Genomic DNA, 16,702 nt, shown 5'->3' on the forward strand with positions numbered 1-16,702 from the left:
ATGTCGGTTAGGTCCATTAACAGCCCTGCTGAATAAAAAAAAACAGCTAAAACCAGCCTAAGCTGGTTGGCTGGTTTTAGTTGGTCATCCAGTCTGTTTTTTGCTTGTCAGCAGGCTGGTTTTACAGGGGTTTTGGGCACTTCCTTAGCTGGTCAGGCTGGGAGACCAGCTAAAACCAGATAATTTCAGTTTAAACAACTACCCTGCTGAAAAAAAAAACAGCCAAAACCACCCTAAACTGGTTGCCTGGTCTTAGCTGGTTTAAGATGGAAGTACACTGTAAAAAACAATTTGTTGAGTCAACTTAAAATAATTTGTAACCTGGCTGCCTTAAAATTTTAAGTTCAGTCAACTCAAAAAAGTTTATTCAACTTGAAATGTTAAATTATACTAAGTGACAACTTAGATATTTGAGTTGAATCAACTTCAAATTTTAAGGCAGCTGGGTTACCCATCTGTTAAGTTTAGCAAACACAAATATCTAGGTTGTTACTTAGTACAACTTAACATTTCAAGTTGACTAAACTTATTTTAGTTGACTGAACTTTTAAAAAAATTTAAGGCAGCAGGGTAACAAATTATTTTAAGCTGACTCAACAAATTGTGTTTTTACAGTGTAGCTGGTTTTAGCTGGTCTCCAGTTAGACCAGCTAAGGAAGTGGCCAAAACCCCTCTAAGACCAGCCTGCTGACCAGCTAGTTTTTTTTTTGTTTGTTTGTTTTTTTTCATACAGCTTTGATTTTAATATTACCAAATGATGCAACTAACATTAACTAAGGATTAACTAATGCTTTAGAAGTAATGTTAGTTCATGTTAACTAGTGTTAAACTGCATGTTAAACAAACAAACAAACAAACAACAACAACAACAAAAAAAAAAAACAGCAAAAACCAGCCAACCAGCTTAGGCTGGTTTTAGAGGGGTTTGGCCACTTCCTTAGCTGGTCAGGCTGGGAGACCAGCTGGAACAACCAGCTAAAACCAACTACTTCCAGCTTAAACCAGCTAAGACCAGCCTGGTTTTAGCTTTTTTTTCTTTCAGCTGAGATAAAAGCTTATCGTCAATGGTGTTACTATCAAGACCGTATGTTTAGGCTGGTATACGTTCTATTTTAGGCAAGAAAACATGCCCACATTTTTACAATCGGACTTTAAGACATAAAAAGTGAAAAGGATTTCTGGTAAACATCTCTTTGGGGCAACAATTCCCTCTAGCGTGGTGACTTGGGTGCTGTCCAACTCTGTACAGAGCTCAGTGTGCGCTTTAAACCACGTGACGTGAAGCGGAAATCCTCCGCTCTCTCAAAATGTCCGCGGCCGATGAGCACACGTTGCCTCAGGAGGATGATGAGTTTGAGGACATGGAGGCGAGTGGAAGCGAGGAGGATGAAATGGAGGGAGATGGACAGGACGGGGATGGAGAGGAGAAAGTTTATGTCCCCGGTTTGCAGCCGCTCCAGCCGGGAGAAGAGCTCGAGATGGACCGCTCCGCTTACCGCATGTATCACGAGTGCCAGACCGGTCAGTGTGCTGAACATCATGCCCGATCACTAAACATAAACATGCATGGTCGATATACGGATAGATGCTGTTTGCTTATGTTTGCAAGGGGCTAACTTAGGTGTACCAACACAATAAAGTACCATGTTAATAACATCCCTGCTGAAAAAATAGACACCATCACAAAATTTATAATGGTTTGACTAGCTATAATGGGACTTGTATTGGTTTTAATGGAAGCTGTACAGAAAACATTTTTGTTAATGTTGTTATTGGTTAAAAGTTAATGGGTTGTAATGTTTGTATTGGTATTTGTAGTGAAAACTAATTTTTCAAGCAGGGATGTTTGTTTGGATATGTGTAATGTTAGTATAATCATGGTATTTGAAGTACTATCTAGGACCATGCTAGATATCAAGTTTCCATGCCATGCCATGGCATTGCCACTACTTTTTTTTTTTTTTAATACATCTTTACTAAGAAGTGTCTGGTTATGTCACCCAAAAAGCATTCCATATGTGTATCATAATTGGAAGTTAAAATGTCAGGATGGGTTACAGTATTGACACATGCTAAATTGTTTAATTGTCCAGAAAATAATGTCACAATATCTTAGTAATCCTCAATGTAGGCTGTATTTTTGCAATGCAATAATAATAATAATAGGAGTAATAATAATAAATTATGATAATAATTTAATTTAGGACAGTCTATCAGTTCTCTTTACAGTAATGCATTTTACAGTAATACATTTTAATTTTCATTACTTTATTGATAATTCTTGTTGCTGTAGTACAATACAAATGTTGTAACGTAAAATAACAGTTATGATAAACAATGAACATAAAAGGCAGTAAAACACAGTATTGTCAAAAATAGTATTTTTTTTTTACAAAAAAATGAACATGATTTTTTGTGCTCAATAAAAAAGTAATAATAATAATAATAATAAATGCTAAAGTTATTATAATAACAAAATGGCAATAAATAATAATAATAATAATAATAATAATAATAATAGTAATAATAATAATAATAATAATAATTGTTAAAATAATGAGCATGAATTTTTTTGTGCTTAATATAAGAATGTAACAAAAATATATTAATTATTTTATTATTATAATAATTAACAATAAATGATTATTATTATTATTATTATTATTATTATTTTAGGGCAGTTTTCCAATTCTGTTTACAGTAAAGCATACAGTAAAACAGTATGAATAGTACTTTTTTTTTTTTACTATTTTCACAAAATAATGAGCATGAATGTTTGTGCTTAATACAAAAATTTTACAATAAAAAATATAATAACAATAATAGTAATAAATGAAATCAAAATAACATAATACATGATAATAATAATAATAATAATAATAATTGTTATTATTATTATTATTATTATTATTATGTGCTGTGGCATTTTTTTAGGGCAGTTTACCAGTTCTCTTTACAGTAATGCATTTTGATGTTTTACTTTTTCCACTAATTTATTGATGATTCTCGTTGCTGTAATACAGTAGTACAGTACAAATGTTACAAAGTAAACTAACAATAATGGTAAACAATGAACATAAAAGGCAGTGAAACAAACAGTGTTCTCATGAATAGTACTTTTTACTATTATCTTCACAAAGTTATGAGCATGAATTTTTGTGCTCAGTAAAAATGTATCAGTAAAGTCTTCATCCAATGTGTTATTCTTTGTGCACAATATTTTTTTTTTCTTTCTTTGATTGTTTTTTTATTTATTCATTTATTTTTAATAGGGCTGCACGATAAATCACATGCGATTGTGAGGCGATTTTGCATAGCTTGTCAGTGATTTACGGCTCTGTGTGTTAATTGCCGCTCCAGCTGAACGCACGTGATGGAGCTTTACTACTAATCAAAGTACCGGCTTCACTGACTAAGCGTGCCTCACAATCGCATGTGATTTATCGTGCAGCCCTAATTTTTAAAATGTATTGTGAACAGGAAAATGTCTTGTAATGTCTTTAATTTTAATCATAACAGAAAAACTTGTATGTTAATAGCCAGACGTTTCTGTTCCGATACCTGCTATCTTCTGAGATTTACTTATAATAACTAAACTTCTCTTTCCCCCGCAGGTGCCCCATGTCTGAGTTTTGATGTGGTGCGTGATGGTGACGGAGAAGGGCGGGAGCAGTTTCCTCTCTCTCTGTTGCTGTGTGCTGGTACGCAGGCGGATACCGCCTTAAGCAACAGGTAAATTGACATGAACGCTGTCAGAGCTTGCTACCCTTGTTGTTCCGCAATAAACATCTGATAATTGAATAATGCTTGGCTTTCAAAGATGATGGCGTTTTCATCCCTATCCAGGCTTATTGTCATGCGCATGCACAATCTTCATGGAACTGAAAAAGATAAAGATGAAAATGAAAGCAGTGATGAAGAAAGTGATGAAGATGAAGAGGACGAGGAGCAGAAACCACAGTTGGAGTTGGCCATGATGCCACATTATGGTGGGATCAACAGAGTCAGAGTAAGTATAGGTACTTTTATATTTACTCTTTAAGCATTTTGAAGTTTTAAAGTTTTACAGCTTGACACTGCACCACAAAACCAGTCGCAAGTAGCGAGAAGTGTAGCAAAAATACATTGTATGGATCAAAATTATAATTTTTTTCTTTCATGTCAAAAATCGTTAGGATTTTATATAAAGATCATGTTCCATGAGGATATTTTGTAAATTTCCTACTGTAAATATATCAAAACTTAATTTTTAAGTAGTAATATGCATTGCTTAGAACTTCATTTGGACAATTTTAAAGGTGATTTTTTTTTTTTTTTTTTTTTTTTTTTTTTTTTTTTTTTTTTTTTTTCTCTTCTCAGTATTTAGATTTTTTTGCACCCCAGATTCCAGATTTTAAATAGTTGTATCTTGGCCAAATATTGTCATATGACTGGTTTTGTGGTCCAGGGTCACAAATAAAAGTTGTAATAATAAATAGCAGCATTATGTACTAATTAAATGTCATCCAGTCCAACAAGTTGAATTTTCTCAGTTATCGATTAAAATTATTATCATTTTTACTTTAATAGGTCACCCAGCGAGGGGACCAGACATTGGCTGCTCTCTGGTCAGAGAAAGGACAGGTGGAGATTTTTGACCTCCGACCTCAGCTTGAGGCAGTGCACAGTTCGGCAGCGATGTCGACCTTCATCAAGCAGCAGAAGGAAGCCACGCCTCTTTTTAGTTTTTCTGGTCACATGTCAGAAGGATTTGCCATTGATTGGTCGCCCAAGGTACCAGGTGTGTAATTTGGATTTCAATATTACATCCATATATATCAATTTCTCGATTTTTAATCAATTCTCATTTTTACCAAACTGTATCGATTCTTAAATTGGCGATTAGTCTAGCCTGTTTTCATTTAATGAATGGGATTTAGAGCTGCACGATTAATCCTTAAATATCGAGATCTCCATTCAAACACCCACGTGATCTAATTTCTGAATGACAACGATTTAGCTATGTCTATTAGGACTGTTTCACATCGCGAGTGTCAGTGGAGCGTGAGAAGCAGGTTTTGTTGCTGCCCATGTTAATGAATCAGAGGGTCGGGGTAAATGTGAACGCAGGAAGAGCAACACAAACAGTCTTTTCAACCACATTATAATCATTATTTCTGTGTTACAGACATTTAAATAACAGAAGTACTGGGATAAAAGTTTATAGTTTGGGTATAAACACTTATTGTCTACAGTAGCAAACAAAACAAAAGTATCTTAAGACTTGTATGTACTGTAACGCTTATCCTCTTCCGCCAGGAGGTGGTGACAACTGCCCATTTAAAAAAAAAAAGTATGTCATTGAATCATTCAGGAGATTTCAATAGTCAAACAAGTCTTAATGAAGTGAGATACTGAGTCCTTCATTAAATGTTTTTTTTATTTTTATTTTGTTTAAATTAGTATATGTTTTTGAAAGACTTAAGCAATGAACAGTTTGTCAGAACCACTAGTAGATTACATTATTTTGTTCTCCAGAATTGTGAAAGAATCATGGTCTCCAATTTATTAAAAATAACGGGGATTCTCAATTTATCCAGAATCATGAAGCTCTTGTTTAAATGTTGTTTATTACTGCATATAATTCATTAAATTGGAAGTTTAATTTCATAAAGTTCAAAATGCACCTATGTTTTTTTGCATTTTGTCTTTTTCAGTTGAATAAAAGACTATTTTCCCTATATATTTCATCATTGAGGATTTCTTAAGAAAAGTTAAATCTCATCTCGTCTCGTTCTCGTGAACCCAGTCTCGTGTCTCGTCTCATCTCGTGGGATAAGTGTCTCGTCACACCCCTAGAACATTGCAGCACACCTCTCATCCAATAAATCAGAATAAGCTTTGTGCTTTTTTTACTTTTGATATGAAACAAAGTCTCAAATTTCAAATTGTCTATTTTTATTGCAATAGTCAAACAATATATGCTGTTTTGGTGCTGTTTAATGTGGAGTGACAGATCGCTGTAGCGCCTCAGTTCAAGCGACAGTGCGAAACGCACATAAACTGATCATCTCCTCCACTTTAACCAGTTTTAGCACAAAGTAAACATGAATAAACATCTAAAGGTATGTTAGAAGAAAGTACAACTTACTGAAACACGTTGCTGTCTCATGTAATCGGTCAATTAGTGTTTCAGCGGTGCAAAGACATCTATGTGTAAAGGCTTGTAAACAATACGTCACAAAATGTCTCTTTACCTCAGAAAAAAACATGTTTGGTGACCATAAACCCATTAGTCAGCTAGAAAAGTCAACTCTAGATTGGACCCTAATTTTACTAAATATATGCACCATATAACATATTAAATTGGAGTAGAAATTATTAATTGTAACTTTATTATTATAAAAACTTAATTGAGTGTAATTTATGCATTTGTATACAAATCTGTTAATTTAAACCCTAAATATTATTGTAATGAAGTACCAGCTGACTCTCATGTATATTTTACAGCATTAGTTGAGAGATTTTTTTTTTTCCTTGAGAAAAATCGCCATATACTGTACATGATATATATGCAAAATAATCAGTGTCAAATCAAATTGCAAGCTTCATGAAATTTGTGTCAACACCCAGCCCTAGTAGGAGGTAAGTTAAGCTATTTTCTGTGAATGTGTGAAAGTTCAGAATCAATCGGTGCAATAGTATGAAACTAGTAGAACAGCAAAGTGTGGTTGGCAGTAAAACTATTTGCATTGCAAACAAATATGTTCATGATTATGATAAATATCAAGCAACATAACAGACTGTACAGCTGTACAGCTAAAATACCTAGAAGTGGATGAACTTACCTTCATACAAATAGATGTCTTGATTAATAGGACTAATGGTACTAATATTTACTTTAGGACGCTTGGTAAGCGGCGACTGCAAGAAGAACATTCACGTGTGGGAGCCACAAGAGGGCGGGACTTGGAAGGTTGACCAGCGGCCTTTCAGCTCACACAGCAAGTCTGTTGAGGACCTGCAGTGGTCACCTACTGAAGCCACAGTATGTCGGTCAAAAGAGAATGATACAAATAACATATGTGTAACAATATAATTGGTAAATGAGTGCTTCTGTCTTACCTCCAGGTTTTTGCATCCTGCTCAGTGGATCAGTCCATTCGCGTTTGGGACACAAGGGCACCACCTAATTCCATGCTCTCAGCCAATGGGGCTCATTCTTCAGACATCAATGTTATCAGCTGGAACCGGACTGAACCTTTTATTTTGTCTGGCGGCGATGACGGCCTCCTGAAAGTCTGGGATTTAAGGCAGTTCCAGGTAAGCACGAGCAAGAGGAAACAAATATTTATGTTTTATTTTTAGCTACAGCATTACCAACATTAAATTCAAACATTAAATGAATCAAGTCGATCTGGAATCACATAAATCACATTTGTTGAATGTGTGTTTGCCAGGTATATTGCTCTAGGGTGTTTATATAAACTTGCTTGCAAACTGCTGCTTTGAAAATGTGCTGTCAAGTAAGGGTTTTTTCAAAAATGAGTCTCTGAGTAGTTTTATTTAAGAATTAATTATAGATTGAATGTACACTAATTTAAAAGGTTTGGAGATTTTTGTTTTTTGAAAAAAGGTCTCTAATGCTCACTAAGCCTGCAATTATTCGATCCAAAGTACTGCAAAAACAGTAACATTTTGAAATATTTTTACTATTTATAAAAACTGTTTTCTATTTGAATATATTTTAAAATGTAACTTATTCCTGTGGTTTCAAAGCTGAATTTTTAGCATCATTACTCCAGTCACATTATCCTTCAGAAATCATTCTAATATTCTGATTTGCTGCTCAAAAAAACATTCATTTTTGTGTTGAAAACAGCGGAGTATATTTTGTTTCAGGTTTCTTTGATGAATAGAAAGTTCAGAAGAACAGCATTTATCTGAAATAGAAATCTTTTGTAACATTATAAATGTTTTTATCATCACTTTGGATCAATTTAAAGCATCCTTGCTAAATAAAAGTAGTAATTTCTATAATAAACAATAATCTAAATGAACTTTTAAAAATAATACTGACTTCTGAAATCCTGGATTCTGAAAAAATGTACTCTGCTGTTTTAAATATTGATAATAATAATAATAAAATGTTTCTTGAACAGCAAATCTGCATATTAGAATAATTTCTGAAGGATAGTGTGACACTGAAGACTATTTTAAAATTTAGAAAATGTAGCTTTTATTACAGGAATAAATTACATTTTAAAATGTATTCAAATAGAAGGCAGTTATTTTAAATAGTAAAAATATTTCACAATTTTACTGTTTTTGCTGTACTTTGGATCAAATAAATGCAGGCTTGGTGAGCAGAAGACACTTCTTTAAAAAACATAAAAAATCTTACTGTTCAGAAACTTTTGACTGGTAGTTTATATATCTGCATGTCATTAATGTTTTGTTTGTTTAAACTGATCACATTCATGTTTCTTTTTTCTTCAGTCTGGACGTCCAGTGGCCAGTTTTAAGCAGCACAGCGCTCCTGTGACATCAGTGGAGTGGAACCCTGTTGACTCCAGTGTGTTTGCCGCCTCTGGAGCCGACGATGTTGTCAGCCAATGGGATCTGTCCGTGGAGTCATGTGACATGGGAGAACAGGCAGATGGCTTAAAACAACTACCACCACAGCTACTGTTCCTTCACCAGGGCCAGAAAGAAGTGAAGGAGCTCCACTGGCACCCACAGATTTCTGGAGTTCTCATTTCCACCGCGCTGTCGGGATTCAACATCTTCAGAACTATTTCTGTTTAACTGTGTGTGTCTGTGTGTGTCTGTGTGTGTCTGTGTGTGTCTGTGTGTGTCTGTGTGTGTCTGTGTGTGTCTGTGTGAGTGAGTGAGTGAGTGAGGAAAGAGAGAGAGAGAGAAAGCAATTGGACAGTTTCAGGCAGAAAGAATGTGCATGTGTATAATTTTAAATGTACATAGATGGAAGAATGGAACATCTAGGTATGCGTGACTCACGCATTTCTGTCATTTTTTCCACCTCTTCTGAAACCAATTTTTCAACTTCTTGAGGCAGAAATAATGCAATTATGTGATGAATTACTAATTTGTACTCGTTAAAACTCCATTCTGAATCATCCACAAGTCTCTTTGTTGTGTATTAACTTTATTTATTAGTTATAACACCACATATTTACCGAAGAGCCACTTGGGTCCTTGGGTATCCGTTCAGTTTGAAAAAAACAAAATAACTTCTCTTTTAACTTAATGGACATAACAGAGAAGGATATTTTTGTCTTTCAGTCTAAAGCTAAAGGCAGACTGTGGGTTTTAATTGTTAAGGCAGACTGCAGTGGTTTTATGGTTCAAACCATCGTAGCCTTTGCACATAAAACAATAAACAGAAAAATGTTTTGTTAGTTGTTAGTCCTTATTTCTTCATGACAAACAATTAAAAACTCAACAGTTCCTTCTACATTTTGACAAAGCGTTTTCTGTTGTTCAGTTGACAACTTTAAAGTGTACTAAAGGAAAGTTGCTAAGCCTAGATAAAATGTTATATGCTGCCTATATATATATAAAATAATAAAATGGGTTTTATGCACCCAACGAGTGCTCTGAATTTTCCTTCAAGACTAAAATAGGTTCAGTGACCCTTGCTGGAAAAAGGAAATGGTTTTAATATGGAAGGATGCCCTCCAGTGTAAGTATGAAGAATGGACTTGTTTGCATTTTTGTCCATTTATTTTAGACATTTTTTAAATACTTAACTCCACTTCCAGCAATTATGATCTTTAATACAGATAACACCGGTCATGTATGTGGCATTCGTAGATATTCAATAGCAAATGGGTCATTCCATGAAATCGGTGCTTTTTGCATCCCTGAGAAATAATCAAACATAGATTTAATATAACAAATAAATGTACAATTTAAAAACACAACACTATGCCTTTATCAATATTACATTAAAAATAACTTTTTTTTTTAGCATTTTATTTTTTTGCATTTATGCTGGTAAGAGTAAGGTTTTTGCCCTGTCCTTCACTATGATTTTTCTTTTTTAGCAGGACTTTTAATTTGCAAAATGATTTAAAAATCACATTTGCATATTGTTCTAAATATAGGCTCACTGTTAAGCAATGTTTTTGGCGTAAGTATGCATTTTTCTATAAAACATAAGTTGTTTTATTGGCGTCCCCAGATTTCATGTCAGCCCTGTTGCCCTGTAAAAATAAAAAAAATTTGTAAAATGTACAATCAAGTGACATAATTTCTAGACTCTCAACCAAGATTTCACCTCTACAATGTTCTGTTTTTGATGATTTATGAGGCTTGACTGAGGGCGGCCATCATGCAATGTCAATACTGTTACCATTTTTTAAATGTAAACAATTATTACATTACATTATAATCAGTATCTACAAGTAAAATCCTTTTAAAGTGGACAATATGTGCTTCTGTGAAGTTGACTATTTGCAAATTTGTTTAAAATCGTCAAACCTGTTACTTTTTAGAGTAACAGGTTTTGACGTGAGTAACAGGGATGACATTGATTACGTTTGACCCTGTTTTTAAAGATTGCCTGTGTAGAATTCAAACGTTTTAAAGGTCAACCACTAGATTATTTAGTGGGATATGAGTTCTAATTAAACTATTGTATCTAGTAATGCTTGTGTCGGTGACAGGGTTGACAAAAATACCAAAACATGAGGTGGCACAATACAATTTCTTGTCATTTTAAGGTGTCTTCATTTCATGAATATTTAAATAATATTGATTAAACATTTTATTTTTCAGTTGATTTTGTGGAATGACCCATATACGAAAATTCCGTAATGTATAACATTTAGAATTAATCTGAAAGATCTTGAACTAAACTAACCTATTTTTATTTATTTTTCCATCCAAAAATCCATCAGTCCTTCAATCCATTCAACCTTCCTGAAGCTTTCTTAAAGTCCCCCTGTAGTGAAAATCAAGATTTTTATGTTGTTTATTTGTCTATGTGGTGTTTTTAATATGCTTTTAGACAAACCATGTACCAGTCCATTAATCAACACCATTTCTGAGTATTTTCTCCTTAAACTGTAGTTACCCAAAGGCTGTCCCAGATATGCGGTTTGAAACAGACCTTTTTTTGCTACGTCACAAAATAAGTAACCAATCACTTCAAAGGATAGATTCCCACCATTAGCATGTAAAATATACCAATAGGATTTTAGCACAAAACCAAAAATTTTAACACATGTTACAGTATCTACTGTAGTTGTCCGCTAGTAAAAACATAGTTTTATTAGTCATTTTCCGTCTTTCGCCATTATTCGCGTTTATTACAGTTCAGTTAGTGGATCACGGGGCTCTGGCTGGTGTGACTGCGTGGGGGGCGGGGCTAATTTGCATATTAATGTTTCCGCGTATAGTAAATGAGGCAAGGGGGGTAGAGTTACATTCAAGCTGTTTTAAGGCATGAGAAAATTATTTTCACAAGAAAAAACATTTAAATATGTCACTTTGGTGATCAAAGATCAGTTTTAAGGGATACAAATTTTGACTATGGGGGACTTTAAGGCAAAATGATCTCACACTGATGCAATTAAAATGCAGTAGGAGGTAGTTAAAGATAGTATTCATTTATTTACTTGATTTCAAAATAAAAAAATATATCAATAAAAATAGCATGCTTACAGAAATGCATTTGCCTCCCTTCAGCACATTCAAAGAATGCAAAATGCCACAAATAGTTCAATAAAGCTTTAATTACACATTTTGGTCTAGCCCAGTCTACATTATTTGAATTGTAAGAGTGGTTCTGAGCGTAAAATAATCACTGATTGTCTGTTACATACTCTTTAGTGTTCAAATCAAACTGTGAAAGCAAAATAAAAAGCAATCACTTTTTAAAAATGAACCCAACCTATAAAAGCTTTCCATGCTTCGCTTTATAAATCTAGTTGAGAGCTACAGTCGAATGATCAACCAGAGTATTTCCATTCACAGTTTGAAACCTATGCAGTTTGCGGCTGTTTAGCTTTAAGACTATTTTGTAGTGTGTAACTATTACGTGCATTTTATTTTTACACTTTTTAAATGAGTACATCTGCAAAAACAATACACAATCTGATTGCTTATTGCATTTTAAGATATGCATGTATATGTAATAATGAAAACTCCCAGGAGAAAATTCCAGCATTTGTGAATGCATTCAGCAAGCTTCCATCTTCCCACAAAAAGAAAAGCTTCATCACTGGCTTTTCAGTGAAACAGCAAGACAAAGATGAAAAACACTGAAACATCTTCATGTAAGGCACTATAGATAGCCATAATATAAACAATAATTTATTACTTTGTATGTGGTATTTGGCTTTAGAAAGTCAGCTGTCATTCTAAGCGTCATTTTTTTTTTTCATTTCTGTTGAACTGCAGGTACTCACTCTCTGAGATTAAAGCTGTTTCCAGTTAACTGAGAAAAAGTAAAGTGCCCTATAACGAGCTGGAATTGGAAAAACGGAACATGTAATGCTCAAGATTATATAGTTGAGACCATGGGAAACGTATGAATATGTTTGTTCATAGGCTATTCTTTATAAGACATCACACTGTCCATGGGAGATACTTCAAAATTTGTAGCTATAAAATCCAATAAAAACAAAACCATTGTAAAACAGTTCCAAAAATGAGCAAACACCACTGTAAACTTGGAAAAGAAGTTCCAAATTGTCCAGTTATTACCTCAAGAAGAAATTTTCATTAGCTCTTCCTGTATGGATGTTTTTTTTCATTTTTAAAGAATAATTCTGTTCATATGTCCATATGCCAATGACTCTTCAAATCTATGTCCTCTTATAAGCCAATCTCATCATCGAATTCGTCCTCAAAAGTGTATCCTTGTTGTCCGTTGGCACCTTCCTCCTCTGAATCTGTTTCTGAAAGATGCTGATCTTCTCTCCTTCTGTCCAACGGTGAGACTCCCTCATATTCTGAGCTCGCTGAGGAAGAGAGGCTTGGAGAGTTGTCCTCCCTCCGATTAACCACCTCTGCTTGTCTCGGGTCTTTGTCGTAAGCCGTTCTCCTGCTAATCTCCTGCATCCCCTCATTTGGTCTCAAGCCCATTTCTTCTTCAGCTTCCACGTCTAGCCCTTCGATTACTTCCTGTCGGCCGATGATCTCATCACGCTTGTCGCTGAATCGCACTTTGGGCCTGAGCCCTTTTGATTTGACGCCATTCACCTCGTTGAATTGCTCATCTCGTTGGCTCACCTCTTTAGTCACACTTTCCATCATCATCCTCTCACTCAAGTCATTGGCAGCACTCCTTGGTGACATCATCACATCCCTCGTGCTCTTGCTGGGACTAAACACCTCTTCGCTGTCTTTGTGAGAAGAACCCATCGTCAGTCCGTCCATCACTCCCAGGACGTCTCCTAAAATCGAAGGCCCTAAATCCAAGTCGAGGTCAAAGGAAGAAACTGAATCGGAGTGCCTCAGCTCATTCAGACTGGTATCTTCTGCATATTCGATTTCATTGTTATGGTTCATTTTATTGTCTGTGGTCTCTACAGTGGCTGCCATGACTGGTTGCACAGGCTTGGGATTAGGACTAGACGGACCATGGCTGGACAGGAAAGAGGTGTCACCGAAAGCGTCTCCACCACGACCAATGTGCATGGTGTGACGGAAATCACCAAGGGGAGCGGAGATCATGGTGGGATCCAGACGAGGGGCTCGAGAAGATGATTTGTGCAGAGGCATGGTAGCAGCTCAAGAACGAAACTGTGAAGTCAGATGAAGGAAGAGGTGGAATAAACATTTAAAGTGCAATAAAACGGTTAATAATTAACCATTATATGATCATTTGTTAATTATTGTTGGTTGTTTTTTTGTCTTTGTACTATTAAAACATCCAGAAAGTTTCATAGCTTAAAACCTCCTCATAAACAAGGCATTTATTTAATCAAGCTCCGAAAATAAACACTGCCTCCAGAGCAACATATCGACGAATAGTCTTCTTCCTCAGCCCACTGGCGTTCAGACGCTTAACAGCTGACACTTGAATATGCTGAATACGAGTGTGGCATTATGTCAAAAGCAAATAGAAACTACAATCACTGCCGCTATCTTGTCTACACTGGATAAGGTTTACATATGCAGATTCCCTTTCTGACACAGTCCATGTGCTTGAATCTGTCTTCAATAGGACAAATGGAGTGAAAAAAAAAACGTATGATTTGACGTATTTGGTTTAAACAGCTCGTTTGATTTCAGATACCAGAAGGATCCCAGCATAAGGAACAAGTGGATAGTTTATTTTTAATAGCACACCCATGGTGTTTTGTTTTGTAAATGAGGCACGGTGTGGAGAGTTCACAAAGAAACATTTGTTGTAACTAGATCTGACTGCAGTTGCATCACAAACGTTAAGTAAATTATTTCGTAACGCTTTGTCTGGAAATGACATGACGTTTTATTTTGATCATGTTGTCAATACAATCACATGCAATAGCGAGAGGGTGTTGATACAGTTTCCTATGCAATGACGTTAGCCAATCATAACAGTGGCGGATTACTGATAGGTCTTAAAGGACACGCCCCTTAAAGGAGAAGTCCACTTCCAGAACAACAATTTACAAACAATTTATTCACCCCCTTGTCATCCAAGATGTTCATGTCTTTCTGACTTCAGTCGTAAAGAAATAATGTTTTTGAGGAAAGCATTTCAGGATTTTTCTTTATATAATGGACTTCATTGGTGCCCCGAAGTTTAAATGCAGCTTCAAAGGGCTCTAAATGATCCCAGCCGAGGAAGAAGGGTCTTATCTAGCGAAACGATAGCGAATCACATCTAAGTTCATCGTCTGTGTACTCCGACTCAAAAAGGTAAAGTATGACGAAAAACTCCATCTTATTTTCTCCTACAACTTCAGAATCGTCCGACATCGTTGTACCTTTTTGTTTGTAAACAGCGTTTGACTGAGCACTTTCTTAGTCTTCTTAGTTCCGCCTACGTTGACCTTTTGATGTGATTCAATAGTACGTAGCGCCATGAACGCGCATCCCAGAGCCTGCGCAACATGAGCTTTTGTGCTTAAAAATTAAACAAATTTTTATTTTCCGAAAAAAAATTGATTGTTTCGCTAGATAAGACCCTTCTTCCTTGGCTGAGATCATTTAGAGCCCTTTAAAGCTGCATTTAAACTACATTTTGGAAGTTCAAAATCAGGGCACCAATAAAGTCCATTATATGGAGAAAAATCCTGAAATGCTTTCCAGAAAGACATGAACATCTTGGATGACAAGGGGGTGAGTAAATTATTTGTGAACTGTTGTTCTGGAAGTGGACTTCTTTAAAAACACGTCGTTTTAGACAAAAAGTCAGAATGAGGGTTGAAAATAATTATTTTACAAATATTTGTTTGTTTGTTTGTGCAAAAACAATATAAGTAAACTTCAAGGAATATATTAAAATATTTTTTAAAAATCCATGTCATGACCTCTTTAAAATAATATAATATTAAATCTATAATATAATAATATAATATAATAATAATATATGATAAATCTTTTAATTTTATTAATATTTAATGGTTATGTTATTCAATTTTTTTAAAGATACTTCCTTACCCAAGTTTTTATTCAGTGTGACTCAGTTTTAAGGGTGATATGAGCTATAAGACACGTGACTATAATCCTCGCTAAATCTTCATATCCACAGTCAGGTATGAAATTATTACGTTACACAAAAAAGAGGTTTGATTGCGTAAAGCCTGTGAAAAAGACGAGCTGACAGACGCCAAAGCCAAGCTCGGACTTGCATGTGAAACGCGTGCTTAAATGCATTCTTGCCTCAAGCAATCTCGCGAGGTCGAGACACAAAGTCAGAGAAACATTACGAACGTGCCCACGGTCATATCTTTTTAAAACGTAATTTGATTAAAAATGTATTACTTGGAGAAGAGAGAAATGTGACTGTTTCCTGATGCCCGGGGAATTCTTTTGAAGCTCTAGACCAGTTTCTTATACTTAAATTTCATTAATTCGACAAAACGTACTATAATTAACGCGTTTCGCCTTTTATTGTTGTTCAAATCCATTTTAGGATCATTCGGGAACTTATTTGTAGGAAGAAATCAATAATATCGCAATTCTGTGACCTGAACTTTTCATAAACAACTGCAACAGCTGGAAAGGGAATCAGTTCTGGCCGCCTTCTTTAGCAGATCTCTTGCGTACGTGCATAATATCAAACATCCCGAGCCTAGTTTCACTCGGGAGTACTATAAAACAACTTTTATGTACATTTAATACACAGTAGATGATAACGAAGTTGTTTAGTTGCAGCCAAGTGACTCTTACCAATGGTTTGTTAATTTTAAGCAGAAGCCCTGCCTTTTGTCCAGGAACGCGTCCTCCTGTCCAATGAAGCTGTAATAGAGCAAAAACCAATTTGTTATCAAATAGCTTAATGCAATGTATCCTAAAGTGGGAGTAACTGCAAAAGTTACGCGCCCAACTGAGTTACCGAATCGGTTTCCTTCAAAACAAGGCGATTCAACTTACTTTGATCAGCGCGCGCTTATCAGTGAGATTGTGGCTATTTGTTCTTCTTATGAGCAATTGTTTCTTTAAATATCTTTCGCTTTCCTTCTTTTACTGACTTTTCTGGCGTCGCTCTTCTCTCCGATATTTCTTTTTTTTCCTTTTGGGATGGGCAAGGAAGTGACGT

At 35.2% G+C, this 16,702-nt stretch overlaps 2 protein-coding genes across 2 annotated transcripts; one reads left to right on the forward strand and one right to left on the reverse strand.

Annotated features, from left to right (window-relative positions):
- Positions 1 to 1,265: 1,265 nt before the first annotated feature.
- On the forward strand, positions 1,266 to 9,454 carry grwd1 (glutamate-rich WD repeat containing 1). The gene is made up of 7 exons (XM_051131980.1): positions 1,266 to 1,521; positions 3,615 to 3,732; positions 3,847 to 4,009; positions 4,570 to 4,780; positions 6,885 to 7,027; positions 7,111 to 7,302; positions 8,479 to 9,454. The coding sequence occupies exons 1-7, from the start codon at positions 1,308 to 1,310 to the stop codon at positions 8,785 to 8,787; spliced, it is 1,350 nt and encodes a 449-aa protein (XP_050987937.1). The 5' UTR covers positions 1,266 to 1,307; the 3' UTR covers positions 8,788 to 9,454.
- A 2,264-nt stretch (positions 9,455 to 11,718) lies between these two features.
- cdc42ep5 (CDC42 effector protein (Rho GTPase binding) 5) lies at positions 11,719 to 16,702 on the reverse strand. Its single transcript, XM_051131981.1, has 3 exons — positions 16,537 to 16,702; positions 16,333 to 16,401; positions 11,719 to 13,752 (listed from the first exon to the last, which is right to left on the reverse strand). The coding sequence occupies exon 3, from the start codon at positions 13,729 to 13,731 to the stop codon at positions 12,823 to 12,825; it is 909 nt and encodes a 302-aa protein (XP_050987938.1). The 5' UTR covers positions 13,732 to 13,752; positions 16,333 to 16,401; positions 16,537 to 16,702; the 3' UTR covers positions 11,719 to 12,822.

This window comes from Labeo rohita, chromosome 16 (assembly GCF_022985175.1).
Source record: "Labeo rohita strain BAU-BD-2019 chromosome 16, IGBB_LRoh.1.0, whole genome shotgun sequence".
NCBI classification, from domain to species: domain Eukaryota; kingdom Metazoa; phylum Chordata; class Actinopteri; order Cypriniformes; family Cyprinidae; genus Labeo; species Labeo rohita.

Excerpts from the sequence above, each read along its gene's own strand:
- grwd1 (XM_051131980.1), top strand. The coding sequence starts at position 1,308 with ATGTCCGCGGCCGATGAGCACACGTTGCCTCAGGAGGATGATGAGTTT. Across the intron at positions 4,010-4,569 it reads GTGGGATCAACAGAGTCAGA|GTCACCCAGCGAGGGGACCA; the intron begins GTAAGTATAGGT and ends TTACTTTAATAG. Across the intron at positions 7,303-8,478 it reads GGGATTTAAGGCAGTTCCAG|TCTGGACGTCCAGTGGCCAG; the intron begins GTAAGCACGAGC and ends TTTTTTCTTCAG.
- cdc42ep5 (XM_051131981.1), bottom strand. The coding sequence starts at position 13,731 with ATGCCTCTGCACAAATCATCTTCTCGAGCCCCTCGTCTGGATCCCACC.